A 15,799-nucleotide genomic window follows, 5' to 3' on the forward strand; every position below is an offset into this window, starting at 1 on the left:
GGAAAAGTGCCATTTAATTACCTAGCCTGTTCAATTAAAGGGACAGCATTCCCTGAATATAGCAGCTTGCTGTTGATTACCAGGGAAATGAACTCGTTGCCTGGCGGCTCCCTCCCCTCCCCTCCATAACCCGCACGGCAGACTGCGGCTGCGGCCAGCCACGTGAATGGCAATGAGGCGCGCGCTCTCCTCCCCCTCCCCTGGAACTGGGATCCCGCGCCTGCCCCGGCATGTCAGCGCGCAGCTCCACACTGAAGGGGGTGGCCCCGTGGCGGCCGGGCAGGTTTCCTTCAACTCTTCTTTCAAGCCCGGCCCGGTTGACTTGTCTGAACTGATGAGCTGCGGGGATTCACGCAGCCCGGGAAAGGCGGGGGCGGGGGGTGGCAGCACGTTGTAAGAGTCCTCGCGGAGCGTTCCCCTGTCTCTGCTTTGATCCTTGCGTCCCTCCCTCGCCTACCTGGGAGAGAGACAAGTCACCCATTCCCCACAGCCCTCGAGTGAGGGCGAAAGGAGGGGGCCCTGCACGAGACATTTGGGTAGGGGAGGATTTGCAGGCGCTGCCCCTTTAAGAAGAGCCTGGTTAATCTCTACCCCCCCCCCCCCCCGTTAGAGGCCAATTTTGTTAATTAAATGTTTTGTTTGCGACGCGGCTCTCATTCATTTCGGACACGTCATTCCGAGGAGATCTAAGCCAGGGACCAGATCTCATTAGATAAAACCTATCAGAACGAAGAGAAAATGGAGGAGACACTAATTAAAGCTGTTAATTGTGCGGATTCGCTGCCACGCTGCTGCTTTATCTGGAATCTTAAGGTGGGGAGGGCTGCGCACTCTCCCCCCTGCACACGCGTCTCCGGGGGGGCTGTATTCCCGTCTCCCCCGCCCCTTCCCAGGCAGGCAGGCCGGCCTTCAGCGGCAGCAGCTCTGTCGAGGGCTGTTTTCGAAAACCACAGCCCCTCACGTCAGACAGTTTAAAAGCCCCTTAATAAATCGGTCTGTGGTCCCTGCCCCGGGTTGGGAGCAGCCAGCCCCTTTCACGTGGCGGCTGTTGGGCTGATCCATCCTCTTTTCATTGTGATTCACGTCTAATTTTCCCCTGTGGCTCCAATTAAGAGTTGTGCCTATGCATTTGGCCTCAGATAAGGGAGTGGTTGCGAGCTCCCTCCACAGCAATCGGAGAGAGGGCCCCACAGAAACAGACACTTGCAGAACGCTGCCAATCTAGCGGCATCGATTCAACACTGAAACGTAGGGAGAGGAAAAAGAGTCAGTTACACCAGCACATCGTTGTGGTCCCACGTGGAAGACGGCTGTGAAGCCCAGGTAAATAAGGATCATGATTTTTAACAACAAAGTCCTCTATCCTAATGCAAGACTTTATGAACCGTCCTTGCATATACTATCCAGTTGAAGTTTCAGAGAGCTCCTTTCATTTCAGAGGTGTGTGTTTGGTAAGTCAAATTACACAGATCCAGAGAGGAACCAGGCAATGGAACAAGGAGATAAATTCAAAATCCTCACCTGATAAAAACATTTCATTCATAATTGCCTACATTATAATAGTGGGTATTAAATTATGGCCACACAACTGGAGGAGATTCCAGTAAGCATGCCTGAACTTGCCTTGGGGATACAGGGGATGGATCTTCTCTTTTTAATTAGTAGTAATCAGAAGTGAAGGTTTGTTTGATGGCCTTGGTTGAGAGATGAATCTGTACCATTCAGTGCATCTGAATGGTAGTGTCAATTTTTCCACTTCAAACAAACCTCTTTTCTTAACACCGTTCTGCTCTATTTAATTAGAATTCTGCCAGGCTTATGCTGTTGCTTCGGAAGAGGACCAGAAAGCACCATTATAAACCTGCATGTGCTGATTTCCTGACACTTACTTACAAAAAAAAGTGAAATTAATCCCTCAAAACATCTATTTCTATTTAGCAGAATGAGGATGCAGGCCTCTAATAGAACAGAGGTTTCATCATCAGAATAAATAAGCATCCTTTTACTCCATTATTTTAACTTAATGAGGTCTCCAAGAAAAGTATTCCCACAAATTCAGCACAATGCTGCATCCAGATCTCTCACAATTTGGAGTACAAGGTAAGTGTTTCATTAGAAACAAACTTGGAATATTTATAGCAAAATGATTTACACATGGGGGAGGAAAATTTTTCAACCTTTACTGAAAGATAAACCTGGAGTAACTCTTGACATTTACAGTAAATGAAAAGTCAAAAGCATTTAAACAAAACAACTGTCTTAACTAGGAATTTATCTTATGCCAGAATGTAGGGGCTTGGCTTTTTGTATTTTAATTACTGGATATTGAAATAGAACCTCTCCTTAAAGCATTCATGTGCATCAGTCTATCAAAGCATTTACTCAAATTAAATGTGTAATCCTTCAAAATGCCTCCTTTTAAATTAATGAGTTTAAGGAGCTTGAGTTCACCTGAAAAGATCCTATAGGCACCTGACCTCCTGAATTCTTTCCCTTCCAACAAGTTTCAATGCAATGAATGGATACTGTACTGTACTTCAACTGATATAAGATTAATGGGGTTTAGTTCCCCAGCCATCCCCCAAATCTGAGGCATGTGAACTATTTAAAATTTAAGGAAATCACTTCCCCTAGATTCTCCCAGCTTTTTCTATATTGAAAGTTAGAGAAATGTGGGTCCAAAGCCTCTCTATAACAATGTGAAGACAAACATTGCCACTGTTTTTTTTGGCTAGAAGTAGAATCTCTGGTCCTCCAACTGACGGTTAATCAGCTCTTTTACAAAGAACAGAGAATGAGTCATTCTGTTTCCACTCAAAGGAGTTTAAAGGCGCTTATGTAAATATCATAATTAATCAGATACTAAAAGGCAGGCATTTCATTATTTAGCACCTTTACCACAACCTTATTCAAGCCCAGGATTTTAACATTTACCGTTTAGAGATTCACACTTCACCACTACAACAAAAGAGATTAATTTAGCCTTTCTGATTGCTGTTTATTTTTAGTTAGAACTTGTTTTGTGCTGACAAGCACTTTCAAGTTACAGGGCCTCCAATCTCTTCTTTGCTGGGCAGCCCAAACTGTGGCTGGAGAAAGAGCCACAATTATTCTCTTCGGTCTTAAGGGAAATCTTACCCTCCTTCCCCCTGAAGTCAAGGACTGACCAATCTGCGTCTCTGATTGCAGTGGAGTAGGAACTGGCCTGACCTCTCCTCTGCTATCCTGCGAGCAGGTACAGAGTTGCTCCCTGCCCCTTGCTGTGCAGCCTCCTCTCTCTCACCTGATGTAGTCGTTTCTGCACAGGATCATACCGCTCTTGGTGTAACAGGAGGTGCCGATGTCCCCCAGCTGAGCCTGGCAGCAGGAGCACTTCAGGCATCGGCTGTGCCAGTAGCTATCCATGGCGTAGAGCAAGAAGCGATCCGCGATCTTCCCCCCGCAGCCCGCGCATCTTTTCCACGAGAGGGAGCCAGCGGTGACCGGGGGAGGTTGCGAGCTGCTGCCCGGGTTCACCATGGTCTGTGTAACAAGAGAAGAGGGGGGAGGGAGAGGTGGTTAACTCCAGGCCATGAATCCTGACCATGCCCTTCCCGGTGCGGTGGGGGAAGGGGGGGGGCAACAGAGGGGGGACAGTGCAAAAGGACACTGTTACTTGTCTGGGGCTTTGTTCTGGCTCCACGAGCCTGCTTCCCTCCCAACTTGTCATTGGTGGCCTCACTTTTATTGCTGTCGCCTTCTTAAAGTGAGGTTCTGGTACACCCCAAATGCACGTGCACACTGGGCAACATGTACCGAACTTCGTACCCCACCTGGAGTCCCAGGGGTCCGGCACGACTGACATGAAAACGGGAGAGTGGAAGCGAACAGCAAATTGGCCCGCAGCCCTGCTGAAGCCATGTTCCCTGCGCAGGCAGAGCTCTGGGAAATGTAGCTGCAGTTCACAAGTTAGGAACAGTTCAGAGTTTTGTGCTAAAAGGAGAGATATGGGCAGTGTGAAAAGTTGTGAAACTGGTTTTTCAAATCTCCAAGAGCGGCTTTAATGGCCGGCTCCATGATCGTCCCAGATCTCGTTTTTATTTAGAAAATCAGTGGAGTGTTTTCTCGGGGGTTTTTAGGACACTGGACTGAATAAAGGATAATTGAACTTTAGAACTCCTATACAAACACTCTCCACTTTTGTCTCGCTAATCTGCCCTTGATCAGCAATTTAAATGCTAAACCTTTGTTACGCCAAAGGGAAAAAAAAGTTTACTGATAATACAATAGACCAGAACATTCAAGTGCACCACACTCAGGCTGGAGCATGGCTGCCTCCAAAACTGCTGAAGTGCTTCTCCCCCACCACTTTCTAATAAAATGCTTTTTACAAGCGGGACAACTGGGAGATAATACAGGAATCAATTCATAAAGCTTATTCTAAACCGATTAATTTGTTGCCTCCAATCCAGAGTCCAATAAGCTCCTAGTGTTCCACTAGTCATTTATAGTATAAACAGATCAAGTTATTTACTGCCAATTAAGCAGCATGTTTTGTCTTTGTCCTTTGTAAACCGTATGTGCTCATAGCGAGGCATCTGGCTATCTGCTAAAGCCATTCAGACTGATACCTCCAAAGGAGGGAGGGCGAACTTTTCCTGCCCACTGGCCCAGCTTGGCTACAGGGGAGCCAGAATTTACATTCCTTAAATAGGCCGATTTTAAGCACACATTTCCCCAGAAAGAGTTCCTGAACTTCTGTCCAGTGACCGCACAATAAACCAGAAGAACTGCACCAATTAAGCTGTAACAAAAACCCTGAGACTTTGAAAAGAGAACCACTCTAAAAGCCATTAGCATTGCATTTATCTGAATGCATCATATACCTTTATGTAAATTGATTTCTGATGCATTTGCTCAAGGAATTGCCTTTTGTTAAGTTTCTATCCATAAGCTAAGCGAAGCTGCATTTCCTGCTTTGAGACTTTAAAACGTTAAAAAAGGTTTAAATAACTTCAGATCTCTTTAAAAACCCAAGACTCCAAGCTGCCTTTCCCCAGTCTTGCTGAACGGTAAATATATACTATATTTTAAAAAAGGAAACGTCACACTGAGAAAGGCATCCAGTAACCCCATTAAGCTAAAGCTCTTAAGAACAAGCAATACCTTAATGCTGATTAAATCTAAAAGAGATGAATCAAGAGGACTGAGCAGAAAGTGACTCCCCTGATAACTAAGGACGGGCCCTCATCAAGTTTCATGGGGGGGGGGGGGAAGAGAGAGAAGCTTTTAACTTAAATAGGCTTACTCTAGTAATTACATAGCCAAGCAATTTAGGTCCTGGGATAGAGTCAGTGAAATAGAAAGCAGAGCTGGCTGCTAGAGGCAAAATAAGCCCCCTTTTAACAATGTCTCTGGTGTTTTTTAATGGAGACCAAGGGAGGGACAAGCGCAGAGCTGGCAATTTGTAGTTTAAAAAAATGGATGCTTAATTCATGTCTTGGTTTTAATTAGGTGATTCACCGGATTTCTCCTAGATTGAAACAAAAGACGGGGGGGGGGGGGCGGAGAAAGAGCAGGCAGGGAATTGGAAAGGAGAGAATTAGGGAGCTCACTTTGATCTTTCCTGCCACTGTTTCAAAATAGTGTTTGCTACAAAGAGAGCGGGTGGCGGGTCCTCACACCCTCCTCTTCCCCTCAGTTCACCACTGAGCCAGGCAAAGCCCTTTTTCTTTAACAGCCTGGAAGAGGGAAAAACAGCCCAGAGCAGCAGCAAAGGAGCCTTTTGTAAGCAGGGACAGCTACAGTGCGTCCGGCCCCGCTGCTGCTCGGCTCCCCCAGAGTTTACAGGCACCCTCCTTCAGGCGACCGATTGAGTTTACTCGAAATCCGAGACGATTCCGGAGGGGAGGGGGGGGGGGGGGACGACCGCAAAGAAGACAGAGCGCATGCAAAAAAAGAACCCCCTTACCTGTTTCCCCTCTATATTGCAAGAGGTCGGGGAGCAGCGCCGCTCTGGTTTACAGGGTGGTGTGTCAGGGAGAGGTTTTCTTGCAAAGAACCAAACACAATGCTCGCGACCGCCGGCAGAGCTCCCCACCCCCGTCAGTGGCAGCCCGGCTGGCAAAATACAGACGAGAGACGTGCGGCAGAGCCCTTCCTCCAGCCCCCGCTTCCCTGGAGGGGAGCCGCGGCGCTCAGTCCCGGCCGCTGGGCTGTCGGCACAGGGCGCCGCCGCCGCAATCGCTGGGTAAGTTTGGCAATGTGGCTTCACTTTGTATCGCTCCCCCCGCCCTCAACCTCCACCCTCCTCGGCCGGGTCCGGAGCCTCCTGCAGCAGAGAGCCAACCAACCGCCCGCCGCGCGGCAAAACGCCTCGGAGCCCCGGGCGCGGGCAGCAGGAGAGCGGCCGGGGCGAGGAGCCGCTGGGGCTACCGCTGGGGTTCCGCGGCGGCGGCGCTGGCAGGACTCGCAGGGAGGCCCCCTCTCCGTGCGCGTCTCTTTCCGCCGCCCATCCACATGTGTTACTGACAGAGCAAAATCCCAACTACATCCCGGCTCTGCTCCCACCGTCAGCCGCGCGCAGCCAATCCGCCCCCCGCTTGTTCAGGCGGAATAATAAAACCTGCCAATCCCCGCCGAGACAAAGGAATGGGCGAAGGCGCCGGGGGGGGAGGAAGGGGCAGGGAGAGGAAGGAGGGAGTCAGGTGGGAAGCAGCAGCCTGGCTAGGGAGCGAGGAGAGGCTGTGCTTGGTGCTGCTGATCAGCGTCGGGGGGGGCGGGGAATTGAGCGTCCCCTACCCTCACTGACTGTGCTGCCGGCTCTGGGGGAGGCTCATACTATTACTGCCCCTTCCTCCCCCCAGCGGCCCTTCAGGAACTTATTTGAGAGAATGATTTTTGATCGCATAGAGACCCCCCCCCCCGGAACAGGTTGTAGTGGGTCCTCTTTAAGTGTCTCCTACCTGCCCTTTATCAGCCGTTTGATCGTCTGTACAACAAATGCACACACGCCAACGGTTGGGCTTTCCTCTTGCAGGGGGGTTATATTTAGAGCTCTTCTACCTAAGCACTCTACATGGGTACGTAATATTACTCTTCGCGTTTAAGCGAAGCGGAGGGGGCGAGGGTCCACATAATCACTAAAGAGACAATCCTGCTTCCTTTGGCATCAAGAGCTGCAGGATCAAGTCCTAATCTAGTTTCTCCAGATATTTTTGTTCAGAAATTAGAGCAGGCACTTGGGATCATATTCTATTCACACACAGCTCCCCGTGAAAGGTGTGTATCTAAGGCCAGAATGTGACCCTTTGATAAGGAAAAGACGGGGAAGGGAGTTGCGAGTAAAGTGGCTCTCTAATTCTGCCACTGGAATTGACCATATCAAGCCACTGATTTTTAAGTACTCCCTACTGAAATCAATGGGAAGGTCTACTTAAAAATGAATGCCCCTATGTAAGACAGTATTATTAATACGTCATAAAGGTTTAAAGGGGGAATATGTTCTACACTTAACTGGCAGTTAACTGCACAGTGTGCCACTTGAAAGGTACTAGTGGTGCTCTAAAGAAGAAACCCAAACAGTATGAAAGCCAATTAGAGGAACTAATATTCAGTAGTTATACACAGAGTGGAAAAATTAAATATTAATTGCACAGTTCTCAAGTCCCCAGCACATAGCACACAACACAGGCAAATATGGGGGGGAGGGGGGGGTAAGGACTCCAAGTAAAAATTAGTACTGAAAGAAGCTTTAAATAGAACAGTGGTTTTCAAGGACCGGTCTGCACACTATGTCTAAGATTTCCAATGGGGTCCACACCTCCATTCAATTTTTTTTAGGGGTCCACAAATGAAAAAGGTTGAAAACCACTGACATAAAATACAACACAACTTTGGGGGTTCTATTCTTGCAAACAGTAATCCCTGCAAGTAATGAGAGTCTAGGGGTAACTTTTTGCAGGTTTAGTCTCTTATCTAGTATAGGTTTCAGACTATACTAGAGAAAAGAAAAGAAGTACTTGTGGCACCATAGAGACTAGCAAATTTATTTGAGCATAAGCTTTCGTGAGCTACAGCTCACTTCATCGGATGCAAGTGAGCTGTAGCTCACGAAAGCTTATGCTCAAATAAATTTGTTAGTCTCTAAGGTGCCACAAGTACTCCTTTTCTTTTATCTAGTATAGTCTCACACAGTGTATGGCAATATGCTTTACAGAGCAAAACACAGCTAAAAGAGTGAGATAAATAATCAGATATATAGGATTCATTTATTTAGCATAAAAAGTTTATAATCTCAAATTACTTGTTTAGCATTTAATGTAAACAACAATAATTAAAATTAGAACATCAGATTTATGCTGGTCAGAGTTAAAAACAGGTTTTTAATAAGACACAATTAGTGACAATATGTAAGGTACCTTTTAAAAATATCCCAGAATGAAATGAACATTTAGGCATAAGTGTCCAAGGCCTACCTCACCAGGTGGAGCAGTTGGTTGCTTTGGGCAGTAAAATGTGTAGTGATGCCACAGTATGTGACTAACAGTGCCCAGGGCAATACAAAATCCTAGAGCTGTTTCTGTAAAACTAATTTAGAAGTGATATATTCACATATGTTGGTGAGAAGATTTTAGTTGGGGACATTTATTTGCAGATGGTGTATTTGCACTAATATGAAAACTGCATTATCTCCTTGAAAGAGCAAAAAGTAAACGTTGTCACTGTAATCAAAATCCAGGTGTACTTTAACCACAGCGCCACCTATAGGTGTCCTTTATTTCTGCATCTTGTCCTTAATTGGACCAAAAAGAAGTTAGAATTTAGAAAAATGTTTAGGTAAAAAAAACATCTACAGGAAAACAGTTGTGGATGACATAGATATAAAGTTATATTTTTGATGACATAGCCATTAAATATTATATTAAAAATCAGAGATACGATTTAAATGTAGGGAAACAGCCAATCTTTCACTATGCATTTCCCCAGCATACATACAACAGTTGACTGGGAGCTCATTGAAGGATAGGAACCTTCATCAGAAGTGGACAAGGGATATGGTTAAAAATGAGGGATCCATTTCTTTATCATGTCCATGCAATTTATCACCTAGATATCATCTCCACAAATATACAAATACATTCTCTCCACCTAAATATTTGTCATTTAGGTTCTGGTACAATTTAAAACTTAAAGTGACAAGGTACGTTACAGATATCAACAACTGCCATTTGCCTATGCTCTGACTGGCTAACAGCAGTCCAAACAGAACCAAAGCTAAAATAAATCAAAATCTTAATTATCTAAATCTGTCAGGTCCTGAGGATTACACCAAATTCAGACTCTGGAGGACCCGTAAGAGTTTCTCATAGGGAAAGGTTTTTTTGTTTGTTTGAACCAAGAAAGCTCTGTTATTGACCCTGATGAGTTTACCAGTCTTCAACATAATGGTATTTTATAAAGTGAGAGACACTCTCCCAAGCAGCCAAGTCCTAGACCATTTAGGGTTTTAAAGATGCTTCCTAAACACCTGTTACGATATATTCAACTCTGCATTTTCTATAATATTTTCACCAATTGTGATTAATTAAAAAGCACCTTAACTAAGAGCATTTTGCAGAATAATAATATTCTAATTTTTCTTTTGTGCAGCATCTGCTGTTGCTGAGCTGTCACCTTCATTGCTATGTTTTTCATTGTGTGTCACAATGTAATTAGTCAGTTCAGCATACTCTTATTATTAGCTGAGGTGTTTCTATGGTAAGTTAATATAGTTCTGTGTAACTGGTAGTTTAATAGTGGGCATAAATGTGACCACCGACTTCAGGCGAGTTGAGTCCATAAGGTTTCAATCCATCTGGCATGATTCTCCCTGGAAAACTCTTAATTGTGGCTGAATAAATAATATACACAACACAAAAGAAAAATCTGGCTGCTGATAACATGGCATTTTAAGAGTCAGGGAGAGACTCCTAAAGTGGCTTGGATGAAAGCTGCTACCTGAATGGCTGAGAGGGGTTCAACTAAGGTTGAAATTACTTCCATGCCCATGAGATAGTGTCCAGGGAGTGCAGAATCCAGGGAGTAGAGTTCCTCTCCATTCCATGGAATGAGTGTCTCTTCGGTCTCTAACCGATGCAGAATCGTGTGGAGGTTCAGCTGTCTTATTTCTTTTCCCCTAGGTTCCTGAACTATTGAGGTGGCCACTTCATGGAGAGATCTTCCTTGTTGCACCCCTGCTATTCTCTGTCTCTTCCAATCTATATCTTTTGGACAAGCAACCCAGCCCTTAAAGCAAACTCTTCAATCTCATGACTCTGGAAGTTGCTGTGAAAATAAACTGCCATTTGCTATTTTTAAATACTACTACTTTTCATTAATATAGCCCCTTATATTCCAGGATCTCAAAGAATTTTAAAACCTTACTGTAGTAAGCCTGGTAGGGTTGGTATTACTGTCCAATTTCTACTGATGGGAGAGAGAGCAAAAGACCAGAAAAGAGTCCAACAGAGCTGAAAAGAAAATCCATACAACTTCCAGCACCTTCCTCTAACCACTAGCCGATGCTATCTGCTCTAAATAGCAAGTTGAGCTATTTTTAGAATAGACACACTATGTCACTTTGTTAGTGACAATATGTCACTGTGACAATATGTCACTTTGTTCTTCAAATCCTTAGTCACACGAGTAACATTACCCACAAGAGTAGAGAATCCCATTGAAATCAGTCAGTGAGAACTATTCATATAGGTAAGAGTTTACAAGATATGGCTCTCATATCACCATCATTGGATCCACAGCTTAGTACAAAAGTCAAGTAATACAAATTGCACAAATATATATATATATATATATAATGGAGTCACTTTAGGAAGAGGTAAAGCCAGCTAATTCGATAAAGCATATGCCTTTAAAATGACATTGCCAGGAATAAAATTATTTGTAGTTACTTGCACTAAGCCCAGATCCTCAAATATATTGAAATGGTAGCCAGCCATATGTGTAAGAGCCATTTATAAATTAATAAATAGGTATTATAAGGTTGTAAGTCAAGGGCCTATGGGCCTCAGGCCTGTATGACAATTCATTTAGCATAGATAAGACCTGGATATAAAATGGCAGTAATGATGTGGGTAGTTACTAAGTTAGTTATTTTTAACCAGTTAGTTTGACCTTAAGTCACAAGGTAAGTATTACAGTAAACAAAAGTGGTACATGGTGAGAAAAGGTGAAGTGAGGTACCAAAAAAGCATTCCCTTGGAATCTTAGGGAAAGTTTAAAAGGATGTTGAGCTTAACTGAAACTTACATGTACTAACTGCAGGTGGCAACTAACCAATGTAAATGTTAATGAGTATAATGTAAGTGATTAATTGACCTGTCAAAGATGGGGACCCCAATATTATCAAGGTGTGGTACAAGGAAAGAAAAAGTTGAAAACATCATTGAATGTGCACAAGGTATGGCAGGTGTTAGTGTAACCCCTTGTAAAGGATATTACCCAGCTTAAGGGCAGTGGAACACACTAATCTGATGACCACACTCAGATGGTCTCAGGTATGCCAGGGGTTCCCTGAAAGGGATGATGTGAGTCTGTAAGTGCTGTCCGTTTTGTATTGGCTCTGTCTCCTTTGCTATATTACAGTGTGTGTGATCTTTTTTGTTTTGCTAATAAAGTTTATAACATTACTAATCAAAGAATACATAATAGATTGTTTCTCATGTGCTCCTCATTCTACTGACAGCTTTACTACTGTGCCTGATTCAGAGGCAGAACCCTTTCAAGCTACTGCACAGTATGTAAAAGTAAATACTCCTTATGAATCAGGCAACACAAATCAATGTGAGTTGGGCCCCTAAATTTCTTTGAGGATCTGGGCCTAACTAAATAGAAATGCACACAAGACTACTTAAAGAATTGCTATGCCATCACCTCCTCCAGTACAAGTGGAGAGTTCTGTTAATAGAGTCTGACTAAGTAGATATAATCTGAGTTTGAAATTATATTTAAAAAATTATAGGCCCTCTGAAGCTACCAGAATACACATATTTAATTATAAGTTAACTATACCACATCATCTTACAACTGAAAACTTAAAATGGACCAAAAATGAGGCATTTTATTGGATTGTAATAAAACAAGACACTTCTTTGCAAGTTAGGTTAGGTAATTTATATAATTATAAAAGTGGGTTTATAGTTAATTTTTGTGATTGCTCATTGTAATAGCAATTTTTTTTCATAAATATAAAACTGGTTAGAGGACATGCCTATCACTCAAATGTCATCTTTAAAAAGAAGAACTTTATTACAAAATAATTTTAAATATAAATGTATACTTAATTTACCTTTGAAGAAAAACAATGTTGTTTTACCTAAAGACTCTCAAAGAAAACTGGTGAAAACATTAACGCTATTCACCAGACCACCATTATAATAAATGGCTATATTAGAAGGATGAACAGCATAATTCAGGGCTGTCTAAATACCTGAAAGATAGACAGACTCTGCCTATGAAGTACGTTGCATTTACAGAATTAAAAGAATAACCAGATAAGAGATTTTTTTTTAAAAAATAAGAGTGGCTAATTTAATTGACTGAAATGTGTTTGCTAAATGCAGGGGTACATTTATAATGCCATCATTTATACTTCTGAAAATAAATCATGTTTTATAATACAATTGTTTTTGATAAATCACTAGCTCTTCTTTCCAGCTTCAAAACATTCCAGGAGAGCAAGCAAGTTTGTTGATTCTCTCTGCCTCCCCCATAAGAAATCACTGAAAATATATTAAATGTTCTCTACTCCAAGATGACAACATTTTCTGTAGCCATTTTAAAAATCTCATTAGTCAAAAGCCAGATTCCCACACCCACACTCCAAATGTTGGAATACATCCTAAGGATACTTTGGATTTTTATTTCTGTTGTTTCGCAATGTAGTCTAGTATGATTTCAGAAAATATGCCCAGAAGGAAGTTATTAAACAACACTATCCTGGAAATAATTTGTTACATAGGAAAAATAAAAATAACTCTTGCATTTATACATATTTGTTCCAAGTAAGTTTAAAATATTTAAAAAAAAATAGAAATTGTACTCAAAGGAAAATTCACTCATAGTTATTACTTTTTGATGGTGTCTATCTAAATAAATACCATTGAGGCAGCACTGAAATTCCTTCTTACCAGTTCTATCCAATAATACATCTTAGACTATTATTAGAATATCTGCCGGTTATGAACCCAGTCAAGAATGACACTGTGGTGAAGTTCTGATAACTTCTAGAAGACACTGTAATTTATAGAAGGAGGAAGTCCATGATGGATTTCTTACTTATCAGTATATAGGACATTTATTGATGGCCTTTTTGAGCTATCTTAAACATATGGAGGAATACTTAACTCGATCTATTCTGACTCCACACCTCCAAAGAATAGGGCTTCAAAGGGAGTCCAAGACCCAAGGTTCCAGTGGATTTTGTTGTATGTTATAATATTTCTGTGAATAAGCATCTTCAGCTAATATGTTTGAATGCTTCCGATGTCCTGCTGATGATCATTTATGATGAGACTGTGACTCTAGGCCTTATTCCTAAGCAGTCAGACAAAGTCTTAAAAGAGTTTATATAAAGGGTTACAAAAATAAAGAGATTGAGCAGCCTGGTTACTTGTCTTTTACAGAAATTATACATCATATCCAAGTAGTTATAACACAACTGTTACTTTCAGTTCCCTTAACTGGAAATAAGATAATAATGACCAACAATTCTTTCATTCTGTGGCTACGTTCATCATATCTCAAGTTTGCAACATTTACCCTGTTCACTTTTTTTCTTATGGTGGATTCTATTAGACAAATATGTTTTCCTTATTATGATTTCTCTATTTTATTTATCGCAACATTGCTTTCTGGAGAAATTACACAAGTTCTTAAGCTCTCTATTCAATTTTTAGATGTATCATACATCACAGAGATGGTTTACAACTTATTTAAAGTTAACTCCTTAATAGTTATTTCTCCAATTGCATTTATTACATGTCTAGTATATATGAATCTTTACTGCATATAAAATATTGCATTAAGTTTATTTAAAAAAAACAACCTCCCTCTTTTCCCTAAATTGCTCTTGAGAACTTGACTGAACACTTCATAACAACAACACTATCATTTTATTATAATTCTGTAGCTTCTAACCGTCTTATAAACAATCTTACAATTAAGATCTAATGTTAATGGAATAAAATGTTGTCATTGGATAATGGTTTACTGCTGCTAGATAAATGCTACAGCCATGGTAAGGCATTTTTTGAAAGTAACCGTGAAGACCACGCCAAAAGATTATTTTTAAAGCAGGTGCCATGAATCCTGTGACACCATTCTGGTACTTTATTTCTATTTTACTAAATGACTGAAAGATGGAAACATTTTGCCTGCTGTATGTTGGTGCAGTAAAGTGACAGTTGCTCATCTTATCATTACTGAATAGGTGCATTCTGCTTGGCTTAAGGAACAGATTTATTGTGTGGCTCATCCACTCAGAAAAGTTTATTCATTAAGTACAGCTTAAAAATACACTGTATTTCTATGAAAATGATTAAGCACAATGTTTCCAGTAGGTGGAATATATGGAATAGAAGAAATAGGGGCTGCATGTCCCCTTTCTGTGGCCTTCGAGAAACCCATTCCTCTTCTTTCCCTCTCTCCCCCTATTCCACAAGGATTGGGGAGCTGTCACTATCCATAGAATTGTTTCCTACAGGTATCCTTGCAGGAATTAATGCTTCTCCTTCCAGCAATAATGCTTACTCTGCTCCTAGCTCTCTTTGAAGAGAGGGATATTACACGAGTGTGGGAAGATCAGCCAATTGCAATATTGCTCCTAAAACAATTGTGGAGCTGGGGGAGTGGGAAATCCTTGATGGGGTTGGTGATAATTTCCCCTGTGAATTCACAGGATCTACAGGGTTTAGAGATCACAACCTCTGTCTTTTTCATGATTCTTGAAAAACTCTCCTCTTCTAAAGGGAAAGTTATTAGGAAACTATGAAAGGTTAACATTCCTGGGCTCTCTATTCCTCTGCTGTGAAAGTTCCAACCTGGCCCATAGTTTTTGACTGAATGGCCCAGAGTCTGCAATGTGACCTGCATTGATGGCACCTTATGCCCCCATGGAGTCCCATTAAAGTCAGTGAAGCTGTATATGGGTCTAGAGATCCTCACTAGTGGATCTGATTGTACCACGGAGGCCTTAAAATGTATTTTTTCTTTATTTAATACTATAAAGCACCTAAGCACCAATCGGATACCTTAATGACCTGAATGTGGCAATGCATTTTTTTTTCAAAGCAATATCACATGGGACAATACCTATCATGAAGCGCTTGCTAGGATTTCTTTAACAAACTCCTTATCTTTTAAACTCAAAGGAGATTCCAAGGATCTTGATATCAAACCAGCAATTCACTGCTCCCAGGACCTGCTCTCCCTAACAGCACTCAGCACAGCTCTGAATTAACTTCCAAGGGCAGAGCTCAGAAAACAACTTTTACCTTTACTTGACCCCAGACTCTTTCAACAAATAGGAGCTCAGCAAACACATGAACTCATCTTTAAACATGTGCAAGCAATGTATGAACTAATTAACTCTTCAGTTGCTGGCTTAAAAAAGAAATACCACCACTCTCCTCCTCTTTAATTTACCAATCTTACAGTACTCGTGTCAATGAACTTTGTCAAAGAAGAATGGCCACCTACTGAAACAGATTTATCAGCATTTATCAGAAGTAAGTCCCGATGTGAATGCAAGATATTCATTTCA

General features: G+C 42.0%; 1 protein-coding gene across 1 annotated transcript in view; it reads right to left on the minus strand.

The window, feature by feature from the left end:
* The window catches only part of LMO4 (LIM domain only 4), a 15,543-nt gene extending 9,208 nt beyond the window's left edge, over window positions 1-6,335 (minus strand). Inside the window, exons 1-2 of the mRNA XM_074961381.1 lie at window positions 5,951-6,335; window positions 3,284-3,522 (exon numbers count right to left, since the gene is read on the minus strand). Coding sequence (XP_074817482.1) covers window positions 3,284-3,519 — 236 coding nt within the window. The 5' untranslated portion in view covers window positions 3,520-3,522; window positions 5,951-6,335. The remainder of the gene's footprint in view (window positions 1-3,283; window positions 3,523-5,950) is intronic.
* Window positions 6,336-15,799: the final 9,464 nt, after the last annotated feature.

This window comes from Natator depressus, chromosome 8, assembly GCF_965152275.1.
Source record: "Natator depressus isolate rNatDep1 chromosome 8, rNatDep2.hap1, whole genome shotgun sequence".
In the NCBI taxonomy this organism is placed as follows: domain Eukaryota; kingdom Metazoa; phylum Chordata; order Testudines; family Cheloniidae; genus Natator; species Natator depressus.